The 15,729-nt window shown below is 58.8% G+C and overlaps 1 protein-coding gene and 1 long non-coding RNA gene across 2 annotated transcripts; one reads left to right on the forward strand and one right to left on the reverse strand.

Moving 5' to 3' along the window:
* The first annotated feature begins 4,823 nt into the window (after window positions 1-4,823).
* Window positions 4,824-6,244, forward strand: LOC124107523 (uncharacterized). Its single transcript, XR_006856445.2, has 3 exons — window positions 4,824-4,978; window positions 5,600-5,741; window positions 5,994-6,244. It is a non-coding gene; the product is annotated as an uncharacterized LOC124107523 (long non-coding RNA).
* Window positions 6,245-9,767: 3,523 nt separating this feature from the next.
* Obp2b (odorant binding protein 2B) lies at window positions 9,768-12,279 on the reverse strand. The gene is made up of 6 exons (XM_046465377.2): window positions 12,149-12,279; window positions 11,839-11,909; window positions 11,281-11,397; window positions 10,660-10,761; window positions 10,351-10,377; window positions 9,768-9,926 (listed from the first exon to the last, which is right to left on the reverse strand). Exons 1-5 carry the CDS (start codon window positions 12,244-12,246, stop codon window positions 10,352-10,354), a joined length of 414 nt encoding a protein of 137 aa, XP_046321333.2. The 5' UTR covers window positions 12,247-12,279; the 3' UTR covers window positions 9,768-9,926; window position 10,351.
* Window positions 12,280-15,729: the final 3,450 nt, after the last annotated feature.

Consider the following 15,729-nt stretch of genomic DNA (forward strand, 5'->3'; position numbering starts at 1 on the left):
TTCTATGAAGCCACTATTGCCCTGCTACCAAAGCCTGCTAGGGATATCACAAGAAAGAAAACTAGGCAAATATGCTTGGTGAACACGGGTGCAAACCCTTGAAAAATATTGGTGTTACCTCTGATGAACCTGCCGAGAAGCAGGACCGGAAGTCAGTGGGGAAAGCTCAGTGGCTCTCCATACACCAAGGCAAGCCACTGAGCAGGGCGGTGAGGAGCTACAGTACCAATTCAAAACAAAGGAGATTGAAGGAGTCACTAGAAGACACAAGACGTCTCCCCATGACCACAGACTGCGGGAATTAACCTTGTCTACGTGGCTTTGCTACCGAGAGTGATTGGTCATGAATGGCCATGCTACTGATCCAGTGCAATCCCAATCAAAATACATTAATGATGTTCTTCAAAAAATCATTAAAAAATCCTAAAACATATTTGGAAACACACACACACACACACACACACACACACAAAACAAAACAAAACAAAACAAAAAAAACACACACAAAAATTGCTAAAGCAATCCTGAGCAAAAAAAGTGATCCTAGATGCCTCACAACACCTGATCAAAGTACGCCACAGGGCCTTGGTAAAGAACGAGCACGGCACTGGCACAAACACACACGTGTGGGCAATGAAATGGAAACCCCAGGAAGACCCCATAGGTCCACAGCCATCTGGTCCTAATGAAGGCATCAAAATCCCACTTTGGAGAAAAGACAGAACCTTCAACCAAGGGTGCTGGGAACGTGGACACACACCTGTGGAAGACTGGGTCACTCTCGCCCTGTACAAAAGTCAACCCAGAGCAGGTCAAAGAGCTTCATGTGAGATCTGAATCTTTGAAACCACTAGAGGAAAGCAGGCAACACTGCAAGATACCTGCAGGCGATGATCTCCTGAAAAGGACTTCATTCGCCCAGGAAACCAGAGCAGGAACTGACCAGTGGGATTCCCCCAAATTACCAAGCTGCTGCACAGCAAAGGAAGCAACCAACAGAGTGAAGAGAACGCCCGTGAAACAGGGGGTCTTCACCCGGTTTTCATCTGACAGAGGACGAGCAGCCACAGTGTATAAAGAACTCAAAGAAAAAGTAATCCAATAAATGAGGTGATTTGGACACACATTTCTCAAAGGAAGAATTGCACATGGCCAATAAATATATGAAAATATGTTCAATGCCCTTAGTTGTCAGGGAAGTGCCCATCAAAACTACCTTGAGATCACAGCTCACCCCAGTCAGAATGGCTGTTACCAAAAAAGAAAGAAAGAAAAGAGAGTGACTAATGAAAAGGAGCCCTGTACACTGTTGGTGGGATGTAAATTAGTGCAACACTACAGAAAAGAGTACAGAGGGTCCCCAAAAGACCAAACCGAGGGGCTTAGAGTGTAGCTCAGGGGTGGAGCACTTTCCTGTCATGAGTGAGGCCCTGGGTTCCATCCCCTGGGCCACACACACACACACACACACACACACACACACACACCTAAAACCAGAACTGGTGTATGGTCCAGCTGGACCACTGCTGGGGACACACCCAGAGGAGGTGAAGCCGTGAGAGCGTGTGCCAACCTCTCCTGAGGGACTGTTCACAGTGGCACACTACGGAGTCAGCCTGGGGGTCTGTCAGCGAGGGATGGGTGGGTGAGGAACTGGCATTTGTGCACACGGGGACATGCTGCAGCCAGAGGAAGGGTGGAGCCCTGTCACCAGCAGGAGAACGCAGGGAGCTACAGAGCATCATGTCAAGCATAGTGAGCGACAGAGGCAGGAATGTCACGTCCTCTCTCACACGTGGAAACCAAAGGGAGGGGCCTGGGCGCAGCCCAGGGAACACTGGGAAGAGAGGGCCTGAGGGAGAGGAGGGGGAGGGAGCAGGAAGAGTGGCTGAGATTGAAGCAGACTGGGCATGAAGAGGGCGGTCAGAGTGACACTTCAGATGGACGATTCCGACGAGTTCACAGTTCCAATGAAGAATGAATCCAGGCTGGGCATCCTGAGCCGGGCAGCAGGAAGGCCGCCTGAAGAGAAACCCGCTGGCGGGTGGCTCCCTATGGGTCCCCGGCACAGGGCGAGGGCCCCACAAGTCACTTCTTGGGTAACTGACAGAGCTCGTCCCCCGGGCCCAGTCATTCCCCACTCGACAGGAGAGGACACTGAGGCTCAGAGGCTCCCTGGGGCCTCCACCTGGAAGGAGGTGGTCAGGACGAGGACCCTCCCTGTTGACCTTCACTACCAGACTCCTTCCAACCCCCTGCCTGCCACCGCAAGCCCAGCGGGTCCTCGAGGCCCGTCCCTCCCTAACGTGGGCACCCACCCCACTCTCTCTCAGCAGGCAGACAGCACCTTGGGCTCCAGGCTGAGAGGGTCCGGCTGGTGCAGGGGATCAATGGCACCGTCCCGGGAGACTCTCGTGTGCATGTGTCTTCCGTGGGTCTGTGTCCAGGCCACCCACACGTAAGGTCTCGGCCTCAGGGCTCGTGGCCCACCCCCGCCCTTGCACAAAAGCCCAGCAGTCCTTTAAGAGAACCCTCGTGGTCTCAACCATCTCGAAGAAAAGAAAACCCTCCTGCCCACTTGCTCTCTGCTCTGGAGTCCTGACCTGTGTGTCTGCACGAGGTCCAGTGGGTGCACGCACTGCACGGCACGGCCCTGGCTGGGGCGGAGGAGCCCCACCTCTGCAGCAGCCAGACCTGGGCTTCCCCAACGGCTGCCTTCCCAGGGCTGCTTCCTGCTCTGTGAGATGGGGGACCAGCAGGTTCCTCCCAGAGGACAAGTGGTGCCAGGGAAGTGGTGCTCAGTGAAGGGATCTGGGTCACCTGCTGGTCTCCATTTCCAGCTAAGACCAGCCCCTCCCAGCTGGTAGAACTCAGCTGATGACATTCTGCAGGGGGTTGGGGGCTGGGGATCCTGTGGCAGGTACCTTCATGAGCCTAGAGGCTCAAGAGGACATCCACTCTCTCTGGGGTCTCAGGCCAAATCAGCTGGCTGGGCTGGCTCTGGGATGCAGTTGCTTGGCTACGTGGATCCAAGTTCTCTTTGGTCCATCATTGAGGATGTGAGGTCACCTCCTGTAGTCCCTTACCTGAGTGTCTTCCTCAGGCACAATCTCCCCAACGCCCCCCTGGCTGGGCTTCCCTGAGGCCCCCCTCCATGCCAAGTACTTGGCTGGACACAGGTACATCAACATAGCCCTCACCATGCCCAGGCAGGTTGGGTGCCGCCAGCACCCAGGTGAGGACAGAGCTGGGGTCAGTCCCAGGTGCTCCTTCTTACCAGGTGACAGGTCCTTGTGCCTCTTGAGGCCTCTCCAGTCTCCTCACCTGCCCATGGGGCCATTCCAGCATCTCCTTCCCATGATGTCACCAGGTATACATGTCCATAAACACCTGAATCACCTGCCAAACTCAAGGGCTGTGTCACCTGTCACTAATGCACACACTTAGGGTTGGGACAATCACAAGAGGGGAGGGATACAGAATGAAATGCCCTTGACCCCGACCTGGGTCCCACAGAGGGGTTAGAGACAGCCATGTCCCCTCTTGGCTGTTTCCAATAGGCACCATGGGAAGACGGGAGACACTGAGTTTAGACATTGTCCCCCTTCGTCATAGACCTTCCCATGACTTCCAGGAGATTGGAATCGGCCCAAGGGCCTCCCCTGGGCCTATGAGGTGGGTGCCCCACAGGGCTCCTCCTGGCACCCAAGGCCCGGGGCCCCTGCCCTGGAGGAGTATGGGACTCAGCATCAGGCATCTGCAGAACAGAACAGGACACAGTGACAGGACCCCACGTGCAGGTGGCATCAGGAGCTTGTGGCTTCTGCCGGGCCCCATCCCCTGTGCAGCCTCCCTCTCTGCCCTGCTCTCTCATCTGCTCCAGGGAATCAAGCTGAGGTATCACGGGCTGCCCAGCAGGCCCCAGGGGCCAAGGTCTCAGTGCTGCACCAACAGAAAGGCTCCAAGGCCCAGCCACACAGAATCCTGCCACTGGCACGAAGAGCTGGGAGGCGGATCCTAGCAGCCGGGCCTCAGTGGAGACCGCAGCCCCAGCCTCCAGAGAGGCCTGACCCAGCCTGGATCAGGAAGTAGTGAAACTATGACATTTCACACTGCGGCTGCAGAGGTGAGTTAGGGGATGCTGTCACACAGCCACAGATGACAAGTGTGGTCCCCAGGGCCCGGTGTGGCCTGCCCTGCCCTGCCCCTACCCCTCCTGCCCAGTCTCTCTCCAGCCACACTGACCTCCTTTCCAACCCCCTCTCTGGCCACACTCACTTCCGCCTCCCAGTGGGCGGAGTCTTCCCAGCATGCTGTTCCCAAGCTTGGGAGGGCTGGGTCCTTCCTCAGCGACCCTCTCAGCTCCCGCCTAGGACCCAGCCCTCTCTGCAGTGCCTGCCTGCATTCTCACAGCCAGGGCCTGAAAACCACTTGCTCTTTGCTCTTATGTACATTTGTGTCTGTGATGTCCACCCACACACTGGCAGGTCCTGGAGGGCAGGGCCCATGGCAGTCACTTTAAGGGTCACATCCAGGACCAACACGGTCCTTGCCTGGGGCGAGTGCTCGGGCATAGTATTTAGGGAAAAGATGAGAGGAGGTCTGAGCCCCTCCACACCCCTGAGCAGCTCACACTGTGGCAGGGATACTAGTGATGGAGGTCCCTGGGTGGAAGGCAGGGCACATAGACCATGACCCTGGGCACTCTTTCCTGGCTGCACTTTCTTCATTGGCACTCCTGCCCCCTGGTGGCCAGCGCTAGCACTGCAGCCCCAGGCAAGAAACCCAGAAAACAAAACACACACCTTTGTTTGGATGTTGTCAAGGCAGCAGCTCTCCCAGGCCCCAGGAGGCAAAGGAGCAGGACCCAAGGCTCCAAGAGGAACAGGAAGGACCTCAGCAGCCTCACTTGCTCCCCTGTGTCCCTCTGCTGGCCTGAGGTGTCACGCTCACTCAGGAGGCCTCCTCACCCAGCCAGGTCAGTAACCCTGCCCACTTCCAAAGGAGGACCCCAGGCCACCTAGGAGTGGAGGACAGAGGTGGCCAGCATATTAAGGGCTTCATTCTCAAAGCAAATCCCCAAAGAGGTCACAAAGCCCAGAAAACTCTTCTGTTCTGGGCTCAACCCATCTCATGGACCCTGGGACAATCCAGCATCTCTACTGCCTCAGATTCCCGACTGTGGGCCTAGGGGGTGCGCGTGGGCAAGGTGGGGTGCATTCTGGGGCACACACTGGCCTCTTCCCCACAGGCAGATCGGGTGACTCCATGTGGGGCAGGCAGGTCTCGAGTCCAGAGGTGATGTGCGCAGGGGGCCTGCGTCGGAACCCAATGGCACACGCAGATGACCTGCTGTTCCACATGCACACCTCCCAGTAGGACACAGGACCATTCCTTGAGGGACTGCCCCACAGCAACACTCCAGGCTGCCGGCTCTAAGGGACCATGCCCAACCTTGCATGGAGAATACATCTCTTATCCCTGCTGATGGTCCTGGCCAGCGGCCCTCCTGGGTCCAGCACTTTGGGCCCCTTCATCTCCTTATTTTACTCCCAGAATATAATCATGGGGCGTGGTTACTGACCTATTTTCAATTCAGGAAACAGGCTTTGAGAAGTCACCCATGAGCCTGCCTGTCATGGGGCTATGGAGGCCCAGCTGTGGATTGAAGCCAGGTCAGTGGAGCCCAAGGCTGAGCTCTGTAGAGGAGCTGAGGAGGTGGCTGTGGCCCAACTGTGGATGTGAGTCCATCTTGGATGGGGGCTTCCGGATGGTGCTAGGGCTGGGGGGGGGGGGCGAATCTCTGGTGCAGAAGGCTCCAATAGGCTCTGGTTATGGTTCAAGGTGGCCCAGGGAGGGTGCTGGGCCGGATCCCAGGGCTCTGAAAGCAGGCCATAATGCCCTGCTCACCTTGGGCCCAGAGCCAGGGGCGGACCGACCATGGACGGAACCTCTGAAACCACGAGCCACAATAGACTTTTCCTTCTCAACAGGCCTTTTGGTCACAGTGACACTACAGCTGATTGTGACAATGGTTCCTTTGGGGTTTATGGTACACACACCACAGCCCATCCTGAAGCAGCACTGTGCCTCTGGACAAAAGCCTACAGTGGTGACCTTGCCTTTGTCCCCTCTGGCCTTTCTCTTCTGGGTGTCACACACTCTGCATTGACTGGACTATAACCCCTTAACCTCGTCTAAGCCGTTAAAAAAGCTTAAAAGTGAGAGAAATCTTACATAATCACCACGCTCTTGCTCTTCCTGTGTCCATCCCCGTGAGCACAGTGAAGGGGCTGTTGGCTGCACTGGCTCATCACAACCCGGATGACACCTGTCCTCCAGCAGATCCCCTTCCCCTCAGCTGAAGATCAGTTCCCACAGTGGAACTTTCCAGATGACATAGTATTGACCACCTCCGCTTCCCTGAGGTCCTCCTTCTGACCAATGCACATTTCCTGGGAACATGCCTAAATTTTGTGTGAGGGTCTCCTGCCTAAGCCGAGACAGTAGAGACCAAGGTGGTCTTAGGGACCAAAACTGGGACAATGGAGTTGGATCCGTCACGGCTCAGCTGCCACGAGGACCCAGGCTGGGGCACAGTGAGGAGTGAGAGCCCCCAACAATTCTACCAGGGTGAGCCACGGTGAGCTGCAGGGGAAGAGGCGTCCCCGTGCGTAGTGTCTCCGGCATTCAGAGCTGCAGGGAACAGAGATCATGACAAGTTTGGAGTTGGCTGACCAAAGCCACCAAGTGCTAAGGAGATAGAGGGACACTCTTGTTGTCCGAGTCAAGTCAGGGTGTAAAGTCAGAGGGCTTTTACAAGGGCTGGGGGGTCTGTGTCCTCCAGACTCATTTGTTGAACCTGACCCCCTGGTGACCCCTGCAGAAGGGGTCAGGAGGGGGCAGCCCTACTGGGCATGGGGTGGAGCCCTCATGGATGGGATTGGGGCCCCCGTAAGGTGCTGAGAAGGCCAGGGCTCTTCCTTCCCTTCCTCCACATGAGGACACATGAGAAGGCGCCACCTATGAACCATAAAGCAGGTCCTCAGCAGACACGGACACTTCCAGCCTCCACAATTGCAAGAAATGAATTCCTGTTGTTTATGAGCCCCATGGTCCATGTGTATTATAGTCGCAGCCTGAGCCGACCAACACGCTCTAACGTGGCCTTCAAGCAGAGCCGCATCTCGGTCCCCAGAAGTAGTCAGAGCCGAGGACCAGGCTCAGGAGCTAATGGAAAATGGCAGAATTTCAGAGGGGGACCCATCTGTGCCTAGCGATTCCCCAGGGTCGCACACACCAAGCCAGGGCTGTGGGGCCTGGGACCAGGTCACCCAGGTCAGTGCCTTGAGAACCGTGATCCCCATCTCCCCGAGCCTCTGCTGGTGGCCACGAGCCTGCTGGACAATAGCACAGCCCCCTCACCTGAGGCCATGCAGAGGTCTCCACAAAGACCAAACCTAGTGGGACAATGCTCTTTTCCTGGTGGTCACAGGCCCAGCTATGGGCCAGCTGGTGACTGTCCCCTGGGGGACGCTGTCCTGAGAAGGAATGGGGCCTTTCCACTGAAGGTCAGTAGGGTGTGGGCGACCTGCAGGACAGGACCCAGAGCACATTTGTTCCCAAGGGGCTGGAGCAGACAGTCCCTCACCCGGCGGGTTAAGCGAGAGGCTGGATGGGGACGCCCTCTCCCTTGGCCTGGAGCCTGCCTGGTGTGACACAGGCATGGGGCCAGGAAGCTCAGACGACAGTGAGGCCCAGCAGAGCTGGAGGGGACATCAAGGAGCTCGCAGAGCGCAGCAGTCTGGCTGGCTCTGGGATCCAGGCCCCAGTCCATCCTAACGCCCTGGTCAGGTGGGCTGCAGGAGCTGCCCTCACCCAGCTGATGACACTCTCAATGACTGGCTCAGCGCTGGGCCCCAGAGCCTGGGAGGGCCCAGGAGAGGATTAGGAGAACAGGGGGCTCGCAGGACAGGGGCAGCGGTGGCCACAGGTACATGACCCACAGAGATCAGGAAGGATGGCGAGAGCCCTGGGCACCGCCCCAGGAGGGGCTTGCTTCCCCCCACACCTGAGCCCGCTCGGCCCAGAAACACCCTGGGAAGGGAGCAGCCCCCAGTGCCACAGGCAGTGACTGTCACATGAGTTGGCCCCCACGGGGACAATGGACACTCACCTGAGTCACAGGCAGTTGGGAAAGGGAAGCAGGCAGGAACCAGGGCTGTGGCTGGGAAGGTCCAACTCACACTGACCTTGGGGATGCCGCACCCCCTCATGCGCCCTGTAGGGGGCCAGGTGGAAATGCAGTGTTGGCCCAGGTCCAGCCCGGGGTCCAGCAGGGCCACGGGCCCTCATGGCAGTCCTTTCCTAGTCCCCAGTGTCTAGAGAAGGGGTGACTCCCCTGGGGTGGAGGGCACAGAGACCCCAGGCATCTCTCCCAAGCCCAGAACAGGTGTCCCTCCCCTGCCCAGTGCCTAGGGAACAGGTGGGGCTGTGTGCAAGACAGAGCCCCAGGAGCGGCTCCCAGGTGCCGCCCAGTGGGCAGAGACAGTGCCAGGGGGTTCCTACCCTGTGAGCCTATTGGGGGATAATCCCCAAGAGAGGAGAGGGCCCACAGGGAAGACTGGGGTGACAGCAGTACTGTGGCCTGACTGGGGAGGTAACACGGATTCACATGAGTTAAGATTCATGCCACAGTACCAGGGAAAAATCCACTTCACAGCTCAAATTTTTATTAAAAATGATTTCTGCAATGACATTTTATTCTTCTTGTAATCAAATTTCTGACCTTTCAACAGAGGTTTTCCCCTTAGCTTCAATGCTTTGAAAATCTTCACTCTGAAATGATGGAGCTTTTTCCTACTTTCTTCTTCTTATCTGGGGTCCTGGCACTGCCATAGTTTACTTTGGGCCTGGAGTGTGGGGAGACACACCCTGCCCCCTGTCCTGAAGGGTCAGACCTGCTCTGCCCTCCCAAGTGTCCAGCTGCCTTGGGCTCCACCTGGCACCTGCTGGGTGGGCTCCATTGCAGGACCATGCAGAGGGCCAAGGAGGGGAGGGGGAGAGGACGGCAGGTCAGAGTGGAACTCAGGTAGCTGGGTCGCTGAGCTGATGGTCAGGCGGCTGAGCCATCAAAGGCCCCTCAGAGGAAGAGGTGGGCACTGCGGGCTGGCTCTCTGGGAAGCCGGGTCCCTCGGGTCCGTGGTTACTGGGGCTGCGTTTATCATCTCCTGGCTCACTGTGCTCCCCCACCGTCTGTGGGCCCAGTGTTCCCACAGACCAGGGCCTGCACAGACCACGGGGAGGGCCAGGGCGAGGGTGCAGACCAGGGGAGGCTGTGCCTGGCTCCGTCTGCCTGAGGGGTGACGAGGGAGGTGCTGGCACCGTCCCCATCACCTGCCCCTGGGCTCAGCCTGCTTCATGTCTGGCTCCTGCAGGATCCTTGAAGCCCCCGCTGAGGCAGCAGCCCTGCCAGGGACCTGTGCACCTTCTGCAGCCCTGACACAGATGTCTCCCCAGTCCTGCCCACCCCAGTGACTTCCCCAGTGCCCCTGCCCAGGGCCCGGCACCTTCCCAAGCCACTCAGGGCCGTGGCTCATCAGGAGGACCTCAGGACAGCACCCCTTTGTGCTTGGGGTCTGACCACTGTTGGAGCCAATGTCTCCCCAGCTGCCCCCATGGCTCCCCCTCCTAGCAGGGCCCCCAGGGAGCCATCGCCAGGCCCCTAAAGACTCGACCAAGCCCAGAGTGGTGCAGAAGGTCTTTATTTAGAGACAGGAGGGATGTGGGTGGGGACAGTGGCTGCATGGGAAGGGTGGACCAGGAGGAGGGGTGGTCCAGGAGGAGGGGTGGTCCAGCAGGAGGGGTGGTCCAGGGCACAGGTCTTGTCAGTGGTGAGTGGGCTCACGGGGTGCAGACCCAGGTGGCTCTTGGGACAAGAAGAGGCGCTGAGGTGGGAGACCCTCCCATGGGAGGACCAGGGGCAGGGCTGCGGCTGAGCAGATTCCAGGTCCACCTTCCTCCTTCCGCAGGCTGTGGTGAAGACCCTGATGGACAGCCATGGGCCCAGAGGGGCTCCCAGGTTGCCATGACCATCCGGGTCATTGATGGCCAGAGTAGGGATTGGATCAGGGCCCAGGGTGTGGGAGGGCGCGGCAGCTGACCCTCACTGGTAGAGGAAAGTGTCCCCAAGTGTCCCGGATCGCCCCCAGGGCCAATATCTGAGGGCATCACCCCTGCCTGGCCAGGTGGGGTCTCCCTCTTGGGTGGATGGGAGGAGGCAGAGAAGGTGGACTGAAACTCCAGAGCCGGGGACTCTGGGGTCTCCAGCGTCCTCCCGCGGCCACTTACCCTAGTCGTGCTCGGGAACACAGGTGTCTGCAGAAACCAAGGAAAACTCAGTGGGGAGGAGGCTCCAGGATGGGCGCAGGCCCCCTCACACCCACAGCTGCAGCCCTCCATGACCAAGACCCAAGCAGGGCCCTGGTGTCCCTGATGGGCTCGGGACATGGGGAGACAGAGAGGACGCAAGGACACAGAGGGGGACATTGGGGTCACGGAAGGACAGAGAGACACAGGGTACAAAGACATGGAAGACATAGGGTGGCACAAGGAACACAGAGGGGACGTTGTCGGGGACAAAGGCAGCCGACCCCTCACCCGTCTGCTCAGGTGTGAAGATGGTCTCGGCCAACAGTCCCTTACGCTGCGAGAATTTCCTAAATTCTTCCAGGGCCTCCATGTTCTCCTCGGGGCTCCTCCCTGGAGAGAGGGGACCAGGTGAGCTGAGGGGGGCTGGCTGCACATGCTGTGGGGACAGGGCCACCTACTGGCATCCAGAGCTTTGCCCTGGAGTGAGCAGGTCTGCAGTGTCAGGCCCCTGAGTTGGAAGCACCCCATGTCACAGAGTCACAGGGCTGTCCCCTGACCCTGGAGGGTCCCTGTCCCATGAAGGTGTTTGCCAGGACCCTCCCCCTATAGGCTGACCTGTCCTGATGCCCAAACACTGGGAAGTGGCACTTGGCAGCCTGAGTGGCTGGAGCCCCCTCCTGAGTGATCAGGACTCTGAGGGCCATGTCTGTCCCTGTGCCTGACAGTCCTCCCCCAGCCGACCCCTTCCCCACTTCAGAGCTCATCTCTGCCTGGGCAGCTCACAGTGCCTGGCACACAGAGGCCAGCCCAAGGCTCTAGTGCCCGGTGCCAGGGAGTGGCTGCTGGTTCCTGGGCTTTGGGGAGTGGGGACCATGGGGCAGAAGACGGGGGTCTCCGAGGAACCCTCACCCATGAGCTTGCCCATGCGGAACTTCTTCCCTGGGTCCTGGCTTTCACAGTAGAAGATGCAGTGGTCACTCTCGGGCAGCTCTTCTATGTACACGAACTTCTTGCCGTGGTCTGTGGCTGGACGGAGAGGGCAGCTCTTCAGTGTCTTCATTGTTAAAAACAAAACCCTGGAGACCACGTTGAGGAGGAGCCTCTACTTTCCCCTGTCCCCCAGGAGCCACAGCCACCCCAGCCAGGGAAGGGGCCACCCAGCTGTCGAGTCCAGGTGCCAGAGGCTGGAGGATGTGGAGGCTGGAGCTTGGCCCTGGCCCGGGGAGTTGCCCTGCCCTGTCCAGGACTCCAGTCCTCGGTTTCCCCAAAGGTCGAGAGCTAGGACCTCTCAGAGGGAGTGACTGCCTAGTCAGTCCCTGCTGGGGACAGCGTGGGACACCTGGTGTCTGGGGTCAGAGCCACAAGGCCCTGGGAAGCAGAGGCAGCCCTGCTGGGAGGTGGACAGGACCCTCCCACCCCTAGGAGCTTCCCCTGCAGGGGGTTCCAGGCTCAGCCCCGGGGACTCACAGGCGCTGTATCTGCCAGGCTCCTGGGTTTTCTGCAGAGTAACTTTCTTCTCTAGGCACCGCCCCTGAATCCTGGAAGCAGGAGCACACGGGCAGCTGCTCTCAGGACAGGCACCTGAGCCAAGCTCAGCTCACCTGTTGGGCCAGCCCTCACATGGTGACACTGAAAATCCCACTCGACCCGCCTGAGCCTTGGGAAGCTTCCTGGACTGTGTCCCTCACAGCAGGGGATTTATTTCTGATGACACTCAAATGTGGATGGGTGATGGGAAGTGAAAGGGAATCGAGGGTCCTGCAGGGGCAGCACTCACAGGAGGGTGGTCTTGGCCTCCCAGCTCCCATCTTCCAGGGCTGTCACGGTCACGGGGAACACCTTCCCGGGCCCCTTCCAGTCTGGTACCAGGGGCATGTTGACCACAAAGGCCTTTGCGTACCAGGTCCCTGTGATCTGGAGAAGGTCAAGGCATGAGTCACCTTGGCCCCGCCCAGATTCTCCCATCACTCCCTGGCACAGGGACCTGCAGCCCAGGGGACTCCCAGAGCCCAGGCTGAGCCCCCCAAGACGGCCTCCCCCATGCCTGCTCCCTGACCTCAGTAGAGCAGGCCCCACACTCAGGTCTCCTGGACCCCAAGGAGGTGGAGGGTTCGGCCCCCAAGGATCTGTTCATTTCAGGGACTGGGCCTGGAATGGATGAGTGTCACTCCAGAGGGCCCTGTCCCTAGAGGAATTCAGGTTCCAGTGTCACTTCCACAGGACCCTGACCTGAACCTCCTCCCTGCACCAGCCCTGTCCCCAGGAAGGGCCCTGTCTAGGGACAGCAGAGGGAATACCATCTCTGACCCTCAAGGGCAGGAGTGCAGGGTCTGCTGGCCTTAAGTGACCCCTGAAGCAGGGCTCCCAGCTGCTGCCCGCTGACCAGGGCTCAGGGCATTTCTCCCACCCGCCCACTGGCCCACCCAGCCTCACATTCAGCTCCTCCCAGGGGAAGGTCAGGAGGTCCTGGGCCTGCAGGGCAGACAGCAGGCCCAGCAGCACGATGGTCAGGAACAGGGACTTCATCTCCAGGCTCTGCGCTGGGCCAAGGCGGGTCACCTGGGTGTCAGGACGAGGCTGTGCCGGCTCCTCACAGGACGCCAGCAAACTTCCAGCTGCCACCCTATATGTCCCCCACGGCCAGTGTCCTGTGTGGACTTGGCACAGGACACACCCACCGCCTGTCACTCAGGGCCACATCCCCATCATCAGGGAGGGGAATGTCGTTATTGTTGGATCCCATGAGTCACCATTTGGAGCCACCTAAAGGTGAAAGACACACAAGGCCATTCAGTGTCTGCACCACCCAGGTGCTGCTCCAGCCCAGCCAGCCTGGAGGGGACAGGCGTGGGCTGTGGCTGGGAGCCCCAGGGAGGGAGGGCCCGGCTTCCCCAGGGACTGGCTTCTCTCCTGCTGCTGAGGGGGACGGATCTCCAGGCCACAGGCTGTGCCCCAGCCCCCAGAGCCCTGCTCTCCACCCTGGAGCTGCCCTCCTTGCCCTTCCTGCCTGGGTGCCCCTCCCCAGAGCTCCCTGGAAGGGGGGACACCATCGTGTGGCCAGGAGCAGTTTAGCCATCCCCCCTCAGAGCTGCCCAGGCCTCGCTAGGGATGGAGGAGGCCTCCTGATCCACCCATTGTGTGCCAGGAGGCCAGCTCTGCTGTCTCGAGAGCACTTCTGTGTCCCTCGCCCACCTCCTCTGTGGCAGCTGACGTCCCCAGGAGAGGGGCTCGGCTCCCGCGGTTCTCTGCTTTATCAGGGCAGCTGAGGAGCTCGGCCCGTGTTAGGGGTCATGAAGACGTGTCTCCTGAGTTATTCGACCTCTGTGAGTCTCCGTGGACTCACTCTAACAAGGGGACATACAGCTGCTATTGCTCTGGTCGTCTGAGGACCCCCCTGCCCCCCTGGCACAGCTGAGGCTCCCTGGGTGTTCACCTTCCCCCTGGAGCGGGCTTCAGGGATGGAGCCCTCACAGCCTGCCGTGAGCCCTCCCTGGGGCGTCCCCTCCTCATTCCTGCAGAGCCCCCTCCCAAAGGCTTCCCCTCCTCAACAGCTCTGACCAACCACAGGTCCCCATGACAGCCTGGTTCCCTTTGGATAGATCTCCTGAGAGGCTCAGGAGGCCTGGTGCCCACCTGTGCTCAGAGTTCATGCTGAGTCCCCTGGGCCCCTGCTCTGCCCCTTCAACCTCAGCTGCCCCCAACCGGAGCTGAATCTCCCCCTTGGCCCTGCAGACCCCACAGTTCCCAGGCCTGAGCCTGAGTCCCAGGGGACCTTGGCTCTGGAGTCAGGAGCTGGGCCCACAATGGTGTCTTTGTGCCTCTCTGGCCTGGGTCTGGCTGAACAATACTAATGAGCACCCTCTGATAACCGTGGGGCTGTCCTGAAGGTGCTGGCGTGATCCAGGATTGACCCCAGCCTGGAAGGGGCTCTGAGCAGGAAGCCTGTCCTCCCCGGGGTGGGGAGGGCGGGGCCCGTGCTCTTTAGGAGCAGAGACCAGGGAGCAGCTGGAGGCTCCACGCAGGGGAGACTGGTCCGCCCGTGTTCTGGTTTGACTGTGCCCTAGCTATCTTTTGTCCCCTGTTTTGTATGAGCCACTGATGGTTGGTCTTGTGACACGGGCACAGGCCTATGTTGGGTTTAATGGAAGATCTCCAGGCGCCTCCTGCCGGCCACCCACCTTGCCCCTTGTCCCAGCAAGCTGACCTCTACAGAGCTCTCTAAATTTGCTCCTCCTAGATACTGGTTAAGCTCAGCTTCTGGTGAACACCCTCACAGGTGATAGGCCAAGGAGCAGGGATCATCAGATGGTGGACAGAAGGTAGGACAGCAGTTTAGGGTCAATGCATGCCAGACAGGAGACAAGGCAGAGGTCAAGGTCCATTGATGGTTAATACTGCTATGGGATGACATGGCAGGAGGTCAGAATTGATGGATGGATAGATGTTGTCAGGATGCAGCAGGGAAGGAGGTTGGGGTCAACCCATGATAGAAACATCAGGAAGCTACAGGGTCAGGAGACGAAGGACAGGAACCTCTACATCCATGAGGGTTTTTCCCTCTGTATTACGTCTTACAACTGCACGTGAATCCACAATTCTCTCAAAGCAAAAGGTGTCATTTAAAATCACCACGAGCATGAATATGCCTTTAAATCAGCGGTGGCCCAGGACTCAGCAACTCCACTCAGATGTGCCCTTCCAACAGGGACAGTCCCCCGTGTGCAGAGCAGATGTGACCCACAATAACTTTGCTTAACCTACATATCGTGGAAATACCTTCAATATCCCTCAGCATCACAATGGCTCAGTGGAAGTGCCTGTCTCCAGGAGATGACACATTAACCGGGCACTGCAGGAGCAGACATGGCTACCCCTGTGCAGGACTTGTGTGCACTTCCTGCAGGCCCAGGGCAGGCACCAGGGAAGAAAACGAGCCCAAGGCCCGGATCTCAGCCCCCTACCTGCTCACCTCTGCACTGACCATGACCAGCGCTGACCCAGGCAACCTGGCCAACGTGCCCCCATCCCTGGGCGGCAAAACCCCATCTCCCACCAGCTCTGACCAGCCTTGGGGAGGGATCCCCACACCCCTGTTTCTTCCTCCTCCATCTCCTGACCCCGAGCTGTTCTCATAGCTCTCCTGACACCTGCATTGTTACTTGTTCCTTGTACAACTTCCCTGCTCCGCCCACTGTGTGGCTCTGTCCCCTGGTCCAGCATCGACTCCTATAATGACCTATTATTTTAAAGGGAGGTGAGTGCTATGGGGAAAAGCAAATGGAACAAGCCGGATGGGGACAATGGGACCAGGGTGTTTGCATTGTAAATGGCAGGGTGCAGCTGGCCTCACCAGGTGAC

This window comes from Marmota monax, unplaced genomic scaffold (genome assembly GCF_021218885.2).
Source record: "Marmota monax isolate L192 unplaced genomic scaffold, Marmota_monax_Labrador192_F-V1.1 WCK01_AAM20220418_F8-fsc00167, whole genome shotgun sequence".
NCBI lineage: Eukaryota > Metazoa > Chordata > Mammalia > Rodentia > Sciuridae > Marmota > Marmota monax.

Excerpts from the sequence above, each read along its gene's own strand:
- Obp2b (XM_046465377.2), bottom strand. The coding sequence starts at position 12,246 with ATGCCCCTGGTACCAGACTGGAAGGGGCCCGGGAAGGTGTTCCCCGTG. Across the intron at positions 10,762-11,280 it reads CCGCATGGGCAAGCTCATGG|GGAGGAGCCCCGAGGAGAAC; the intron begins GTGAGGGTTCCT and ends CCCTCTCTCCAG. Across the intron at positions 10,378-10,659 it reads CTTCACACCTGAGCAGACGG|ACACCTGTGTTCCCGAGCAC; the intron begins GTGAGGGGTCGG and ends TGGTTTCTGCAG.